Raw genomic sequence first — 9001 nt, 5'->3', positions numbered from 1 at the left:
ACATTCATTAGAATTCAAGGGATTTCTACAAATTTTCGAAGATTTCAAGATATTTAACAGACTTTAAAGAATTCAAGAACATTATTTATATTTTAAAGTTACTTTAAAGCCTTGAAAGTAATTTAAATTCTACCGAAATTCCTAAAAAATTCTTCAAAATTAGTTAAAATCTCTTAAATTTATTAAAAACATCTTGAACTTTTTTTAAATACTTTGAAATCTTTTAAAATTCGTTAATAAATTTAAAAAGTTTTCAAAATCAAGTACTTCCTGTTAAATCCCTTGAAATCCGTTTTTACACCATATTAAATCAATTGAAATGGGACAACATTCCTTAAAATTACTAAAAATCTCTTGAACTCATTAAGGGTATTTTAAAGTCTCTAAAATCTCTTGAAAATTCTTTTGCTTTTTTAAATTCTTCTCAAATATTTAAACTTCTTTAAAATTACTTAAAATATTTTGAAATTCATTTATAAATTTTTTTCTCTTTTTATTAAAAAGAATCTTTAAATTCCTTTATGCCTATTTCCAGGCCGACTTTGGCTCAGAGTTGGGCCGGTAGTCGGCGTTACTCGTTAACGAAAGATGTGCCACATTTGACCCGATAATTGGTCCATGTTTGGGTCATTGACAGGCGAATAGTCGGCCTAACTTCTTTAGAACTTTCTAAATCCCTTCACCCTGATCTCTGGGCCGAACTTGGCCCAGAGTTGGGCCAGTAGGCGGCTTTACTCTTTAACGAAAGATTTTCCATAGTGGCCCTGATGGTTGGTCCATATTCGGGCCAAAGTTGGGCCAACAGTCGATCCCACGTTGTCTGCCAATGTTTGGCTGTTTATGTTGGGTCGACATAGATATCTTATAAATATAAAAGGTGGCCCAACTCTGGCTGCCGATTTACGGCGGGCCAAAGTCTGTCCAACTTTGGAGCAACGCACATGCTCTGGGTGCCGGCCTGAATTCACGCCTGGGCAGAGCTTTAATTATTATTTTTTTTTTAATGAGGCAAAACTATAATTTTATTGTATTTCTGATGTAGTAAATGAAGTATACAACTCGAGCCAACCGCTCACACGCAACGTTTGGTTTCCTTTCATATAAATTAATGTGATTTATATTATATTTACAAAGTTAGAAAAACTTACACATGTAATAGATTGTCTATTAACCCCTTGGCGACCGAAGGAAACGAATGGAGCCTCTACAAAATACCCGTAAAGACCCAATTGGTTCCCCATTCGGTTCCTTTTTTAAAAACTCGAAAAAGCAGCAAAATCTACTTTTAAATTGTTGAAATTCGGTTTCTACGTTAAAATTCCTTATAGAAGGTCACGGAATAATCGCAATAGTTTTTTTTGCAACGGTAAAAAGTTTAAAAAAATATAAGATGTATAACGCCTGTTGACTGCTATTTACAGGCGATGCGTTTGCAGTGTAGCAGTCAACAGGCGTTATACGTCTTATATTTTTTTAAATTTTTTACCGTTGCAAAAAAAAAACTATTGCGATTATTACATGACCATCTATAGGGAATTTTAACGTAGAATCCGAATTTCAACAATTTAAAAGTTGATTTTGCTGTTTCTTTCGAGTTTTTTATAAAGGAACCGAATGGGGACCCAATGGGGTCTTTACGGGTACTTTGTAGAGGCTCCACTCGGTTCCTTCGGTCCGGCAGGGCTTGCCCAGCTCACTGCCGAGAAAGCCAATAAAGGCCACTAGCGAATCCGGTAATAACCCGAGTCGAAATGTTGGGCCTGCTTTGTACCTTACATTACAGCACTGACGCAGGACCAGTAAGGGCCATAAAAGGCTTCACTCTCTACAGAATTGAAGCCCTTTGTATGACCCTTACTGACCCTGCTTATTTCCATTTCCAGCACTTGCAGGACCTAAGAAGGCCCTTTGATGTAGGCCTTGCAGGGAGAAATAAGGCCTGTGCTCGCCGCATCCTTTTCTATTGCGCATTTGTCTCGCGCATGCAGCTTTCGTGCGCTTATTGAGACAGATGTAAAATCGTAGCCGGGCGTTCTATTCCAGCAACTCGAAAAAGATAATGAATTTGCAAAAAAAATTGTTTCATACATTATTACTGCACTTTATTAATTAATTAATTTATTTATTACATTCGGATTTATTATAACTGAAAAATATTAAAATTTTAATAAGATTTGCCAGTGTAAGGAAATCTAATGGTTCTAGTGTTAGTAATAGTATTAAGTAAAAGTCTGGAAGTAGAAACTAAAGCAGCTACTACAAAATAATTTATTTGAAAAATTCTATCTTCAAAGTTGAATGGGAACATTGTGCCGATAGTCACGAATCCCAGAGCACTTTTGTGTCAATTTTATGTCCTGATGAAAAATTGATTGATTTTTGTGCAGCATTTTATCCTAATTCCAAATATGTCGCTTGCACCCAGAAAATTGTTGGTTGTTTGTTAATTTGAATCAAGATATACGAGAGCTGTTCCAAAAGTATCGGACCTACATCGATTTCACGGCGCTTGATTTGTTCTTCGTCATCCGCGGGGTGGCATCCTTCAAAATAGTCCCCATTTGATTGAACAAGACGCTCATATCGATGTTTCCACTTATTAGAGCACTCTTGAAAGTCAGACTCTGGAATCGCCTTCAGTGCATTCGTCGCATTAGTTTCTGCAGTCTCTTTATCGTCGAATCGATGTCCCTTAAGCGGCACTTTCAATCGAGTAAACAGACAAAAGTCGCAGGGAGCTATATCGGGACCAGTGATGACCTTTTTAAGAAATTTCATCAATATTGATCATTTCCAGATTGTCCGGAGCGATTTCTAATCGAAGGTTTTTTTGTTGGTCTGTGAGCAATTTCGGGATGAATTTTGCACACACACGAGTCATTCCCAAATTCTCGGATAAAATTCTCCAAACAGTACTTTTTGGTATTCCAAGTTCATCTTCTAGTTCTTTCATAGTCAAACGACGATCTTGTTCAACTGCGACACGCAGACGTTTGACATTATCCGACGATGTTCTCCTCGAAGGTCGGCCAGAACGAGGATCACTGTCAACAGATGTGCGGCCACTTTTGAACCGCATATACGACTCTTTTATTTGTGTTTTGTCCATACACTCATCTTTAAAGGCCTCGGGCTACTCACGAGAAGGTTAGTAGTTGCTGGTAGCGGTGCCATTCGATACGATCCTGTCTCGTGATCGGGTCGGGATCGCGTCGATTTTGTCTCGAGTCGGGATCGGGATTCCGATACCCGTGCTCGGTTTCCTCTCGGCTCGGCTTTGGCTCGGAAAGTCGATATATCGGCTCAGGATCGTGTCGGGTTTTCAATCCTCCTTCGCCAGATGTGTGTCTGTGACTTAGCGACTAGCGGTTCACAGTAGAGTGAAATGAAAAACGAGGTACAAAATTATGTATAGAACGCTATAATGCACCGATTTTGGATTAGTTTGTTTTGGAAAATTCAGGACTAAATTTTCTAGAAGAAGTTGAGAGTGGATTTGTTCTTTTTTTGTTCATTTAATTTTCATCTGAATGCAAATAGCGAAAAGTGTTCAATTTTTTCATTTCATGTTTTATTCCAGTACAAACAATTGTTTTTATACTTAAGATCACTTTGATTCAATGCAAAGCGGTATAAGAAAAAAAATGTTATCTTCCGAAGGTTATTGTTATTAGCAGATTTTAATAACAAATAATCTACATTAAGCATATTTGTTGTTAAAGTGTATTCCTGGTGTACAATTGCTTGCTTTCATTGTTTGCATGATACGTGGCCATCAAAATTGAGAATTAAATGTTAATAATTACTTCTATAAACAAATTCTATGAATAAATGTACATCACGGAACTTGATAGACAGCAAACAATCTTTTTTTCTTCTACTCTTATTGTAATGATATCGCCAATTATATTTTCCGTAAAAATGATACTATCCATTGATATTTGCTTATTTGATAAGACAAATTATATAAACAAATGCACATTTTGTACTTTTTCAATCAAAAATAAATCGTTTTTTTTCGGACCTTGCTGAAATTATATTTCGAATGAAATTCAATGGAAACATTTTGCTATGAATAAATATTTTTTATTTTAATAACCAATTATACATACAGAAATGCATATTTTCGGCGTTTTCAAGCAAAAATAAATCGTTTTTTTCAACCGATCCTGCTCAAATCATATTCTCAAATTAAGTTATGAATTAAAATTTGTTAATTTTAAAAACAAATTAAATAAACAAATGCATATCCTCGGCGTTTGCAAGCAAAAGTAAATCGTGTTTTCATCTGATCTTGCTCAAATTATATTCAACAAATGTAGTTATGCATTAACATTTGTTAATTTTAAGAACGAACGATACAAACAAATGCACATTTTCGGCATTTTTAAGAAAAATTAAATCGTATTTTCATATAATCTTGCTTAAAATATGTTCAAAAAAGTAAGTTACGCATTAAAATTTGTTATTTTTATGAACAAATTACATAAACAAATGCATATTCTCGGCGTTTTCAAGCAAAAATAAATATCTGTTTTCATGTGATCTTCCTCAAATTCTATTCAACAAATTTAGTTATGCATTAACATTTGTTAATTTAAAGAACAAATTATACAAACAAATGCACATTTTCCGCGTTTTTAAGCAAAATTAAATCGTATTTTCATATAATCTTGCTTATAATACGAGGTGTGTTTAAAAAGTAAGGTGACTTTTCAATTTTCGCGGGCTACGTACATTCAAGTTTTAAATTTCTTGTTTTGTTGTGTTGGTACACTCGTCACGATCATATTTTCACAGTTCTTCTTTCGAAAAAAATGGAGCAAGGAGTTTGCATTAAATTTTGTATGAAGAATGGAATCCAGTGCTCTAAAACTCTTGAAATGTTGACAGTTGTATGCGGTGAGTCTACTCTGAGTATGAAAAATGTGTATAAGTGGTACAAACTGTTCCAAGAAGGCCGAGAGGATGTCGAGGACGAACCTCGCCCTGGACGTCCCAGCACGTCAACAACAGATGAAAACGTTCAAGCAGTGGAAGGAATGGTGTTGAAAAATCGCCGAATTACCATCAGAGAAGTTGCTGAAGATGTTGGCGTATCGGTTGGCTCATGCCATGCTATCTTTTCGGACGTTTTGGGCATTAGACGTGTGTAGCAGCAAAATTTGTTCCAAAACTGCTTAATTTTTATCAAAAGATCCATCGCTCAGGAGATGTTGAATGAAGTCAATAATGATATTCACCGGATATTCCCCCCAGTGACTTTTTTCTTTTCCCAAAACTGAAGAGACCCATGAAAGGACATCGATTTTCAACGATTGAGGAGATAAAAACTGCATCGCTGAAAGAACTCAAGGCTATACCACAAAATGATTCGCAGAAGTGCTTCGATGATTGTAAAAAGCGTTGGCACGAGTGTATTATGTCTGAGGGGGATTACTTTGAAGGGGACAACATAAATATTGAGGAATAAATGAATATTTTTTGAGAAAACCATTAAGTCACCTTATTTTTGAAAACAACTCGTATATTAAAAAAATTAAGTTATGCATTAACATTTGTAAATTTTAAGAACAAATTAAATAAACAAATGCATATTCTTGGAGTTTTCAAGCAAAAATAAATCATAATTTCATCTGATCTTCCTCAAATTCTATTCAACAAATTTATTTATACAAATTTAGTTGGTCCAAAAACATTGTTCATGCTCATTGCAGTTGGAAACTGGAAGTTCTGTCTCCAGAAGATGAAAGTTATTTTCATTTGAAGTAATGCAAAGTAAACTGTAAAGTGCAAATCAAACTGAAAAAAAATATTGACAGTAGAACAGTTTTAAATTTTAAGCGTTTAAAATGAAAGTTCAACACATCTCTCATCAGGAATTGTTTTATTTAAAACTCGGGTTTTTAGTTTTTTTCAATTAGAAATAATTTTTTCCCTGGGAATTAAAGTATCATTTGTTGATAAAAATTTAAATTTTTGTAAGAAACAAAGGCAAGAGAATAATAATCAGTGAAGTATTTCCTCAAAAATAATTCTTATAAATAATAATAATAATATTGATAAAACATGTAACTATTTGGTAGAAAACCCGTTTATTTGAGGTAGAAATACGTTTTATAACTGAACATTCAATTATTCACGTTAAAGAGTTATCATTGAATGCAAAAGTTTGTTTCTTCATTGGAAATTTGAACTACCTTGGTTTGGAAATAGATTTTTTTGTTTTTGTTTATCGCTTGATAATTAATTTTCTCAAATAAAAAGCTAACTGCAGGTTTCTAGTTGCAAATTTATCTATATTTCAGTTAAAAATTTAACTATATAATTCAATGAAAATTAATTTTTCTGTTTGAAAATTGAAACTATTCTTTTCATTATTTCTGTTTTTGGTTAAATAATAACGTTTCTAACATATTGAAATTTTTTATTTTCGAATAAACATTTGTTATGAATTTAACTTTATTTTTGATAATTCATATTATTTCTGAAAATTTTTTCTTTTTGGTGTAAAATGAAGTGTCTTGGTTGAAAATTCAACTGCTTGTTTTAAAGTTAAGGTAAATTGTTGAAAGTTCATTTTATTTTTGACAAATTCAACTATTAATTTAAAAAAAGAACGTTCTTCTTGGTGAAAAATTTATTTTATATTTAAATTGTAATTATTGCAGTTCAAGGTTCATCATTTTATATGAAAAGTAATTTATCGAATTAGAAATCCAACATTTTTTTTGAAGTACAAAATTAATTTTTTAATTGAAAATGTAACTGTTTCATTTATGGTAGGAAACTTATCTTCTTGATTGAAAATTTACCTCTTTCTCTAAAAATTCATGTATTTGGTGAAATATGAGTTTTCTCAAGTTCTTATGTATAAAATTAAAGTATTTAATTGAATGTTGTACTAGATGGTTAAAATTTCGGTTGATTGTTTGAGGGGCTTAAATGTTTTGTTGAAATCTCTTTTTCAGGTTAAATAATACTTTTTCAAGTAATAATTTAACCATTCCATTTTCTATTAAGAATTCAACTATTGAGGTTTTTATTTAGAATTTATCGTAGATATTTGGTTTGTAAATGCAACTGTAGGAAGTAAAGTATCACTAAATTTTTAAAAATTCATATAATTAATAGAAAATTTCACTATTTTGTTCAAAATTAGTCTTTTGAATTTAAAATTTATTACTTGAGGTACAAAATTCATCTTTCTTGGTTGAAAATTAGAGTCTTCCAACAATATCGTCTGTTTGTCAACATTTTTCGTCATTAGTTCAACTATTTTTCAAAAAATTTGCACTCTGAAATTTTCAAGAATCAGTAGAATGCAATTTATTTAAGACAATTCAGCTGTAAGTTGTTCATTTTTCAATATCTGATTAATATTTGTTTCTTTTAAATAAATAGTGCAATATTGCCACATACTAAAAATATATTCTTAAATTAAAATAAAAATTATTTCTTGAAAAAAAGGATCCTACTCCATCTTCACTCCATTGGGAATCGAACAACAAAACTTCTGATTTCCGGTCAGGTGCTTTTCCAATGAAGCTATTAGAGGGATCAGAATAAGAACTCTTAATTCAAGAACATAACGCTAATTTTTAGCTAGGTGTTAGTGGTACAAGTAATTATTTTAAAATTATTAAAAAATTTTATTTATTTTTATTTTTTAATTTATTTGCTGTATCATCAGAGATTGTACCTTACCGACAGTAGATCACCCCTCCAAACAATGAAGGCAGAAAATATACACAATATCGATCAAGTTAAGAATCTTCAATAACAGAAAATGCTTAACGTCTTAATAAGACTAGATGGAAAAGAATATTTCTAAATTAAAATTAAAATTATTTCTTGAAAAAAAGATCCTACTCCATCTTCACTCCATTGGGAATCGAACCACAATTCCCAACGGAGTGAAGATGGAGACATGGAGTAGGATCTTTTTTTCAAGAAATAATTTTAATTTTAATTAAAAAAATATTATTTTCCATCTAGTCTTATTAAGACGTTAGGAATTTTCTGTTACTGAAGATTCTGAACATGATCGATATTGTGTAGATATTCTGCCTTCATGGTTTGGAGGGTTGATCTACTGTCGGTAAGGTACAATCTCTGATGATATAGCAGATAAATTATTTTTTAAAAATTTTAAATATATTCTTTTTCATTAAAAATATTGGTAAATAGAATGAACGTTGAAAATAGTCGCTATAATCGGCATAATCGCACTTCCATGTTTCAAATGATTTAATTCTAAGCCAAAGTACAATTTTTTCCACTATCTACGAGGAAAATATATTTCAGGATTTTCACTGTAGTTATAACCGGTTTAACCAGGCTTTGGAGGAGTCAGGGTGGAAGGAAGGACGTCAACCTATTGAAGAATTTCACTCTCCGCTAGGATCAAGTGAGAAGAGCACATCTGCCGAAGGAGGATCGAAAACCCGATACGATCCCGAGCCGATATCTCGACTTCCCGATCCAAAGTCGAGTCGAACTAGAACCGACACGATGCAAACCCGATACCGGTGGCTGGGATCGACTCGGGATCGTGTCGATATCGGGAAAGATCGCTCGACGGCATCACTAGTTGCTGGTGACGTTCGTACCCTCCAGAGGTCGCCTGAGTGTCTCCGTACGAAGACATGAACGTGGGTCGGATACTTTTGGGACAGCCCTCGTATTCTAATTCGATTGATAGTTTACGTTACAAACAGTCTAATCTTTTTTTTTTAACAACCGCTTTTATACTAAATTTTTCACGAAGTTAAAGTTCGCCACGGATATGGGCTTCAAAGTTGTGTAATTAATTTTTTAAAAACTAAGTGTTATATCAAAAAAGTAAAAACACCTCTGGATTCGTCTCGGAAATATCTCGGTAGACAGTAGGATTTGTTATCTTTCTGCAATTTTATAGGACATAAACTACACTATACACCTATATACTATGATATATATGAGTATATAGGTTCCGTTATAGGAAACGGCCTACATAAAA

General features: G+C 32.8%; 1 protein-coding gene across 1 annotated transcript; it reads right to left on the bottom strand.

Annotated features, from left to right (window-relative positions):
* Positions 1–2391: 2391 nt before the first annotated feature.
* LOC117183040 lies at positions 2392–3079 on the bottom strand. Its single transcript, XM_033376192.1, has 2 exons — positions 2873–3079; positions 2392–2760 (listed from the first exon to the last, which is right to left on the bottom strand). Exons 1-2 carry the CDS (start codon positions 3077–3079, stop codon positions 2392–2394), a joined length of 576 nt encoding a protein of 191 aa, XP_033232083.1.
* Positions 3080–9001: the final 5922 nt, after the last annotated feature.

This window comes from Belonocnema kinseyi, chromosome 2 (genome assembly GCF_010883055.1).
Source record: "Belonocnema kinseyi isolate 2016_QV_RU_SX_M_011 chromosome 2, B_treatae_v1, whole genome shotgun sequence".
NCBI lineage: Eukaryota > Metazoa > Arthropoda > Insecta > Hymenoptera > Cynipidae > Belonocnema > Belonocnema kinseyi.
The sequence above is the reverse complement of the archived record's forward strand: the minus strand, read 5'-3'. Positions and strand labels throughout refer to the sequence as shown.

Coding starts and splice junctions, on each gene's coding strand:
- LOC117183040 (XM_033376192.1), bottom strand. CDS start 3,079: ATGCGGTTCAAAAGTGGCCGCACATCTGTTGACAGTGATCCTCGTTCT. Junction 2,761..2,872: donor AGAATTTGGGAATGACTCGT/GTGTGTGCAAAA, acceptor TTTCTTAAAAAG/GTCATCACTGGTCCCGATAT.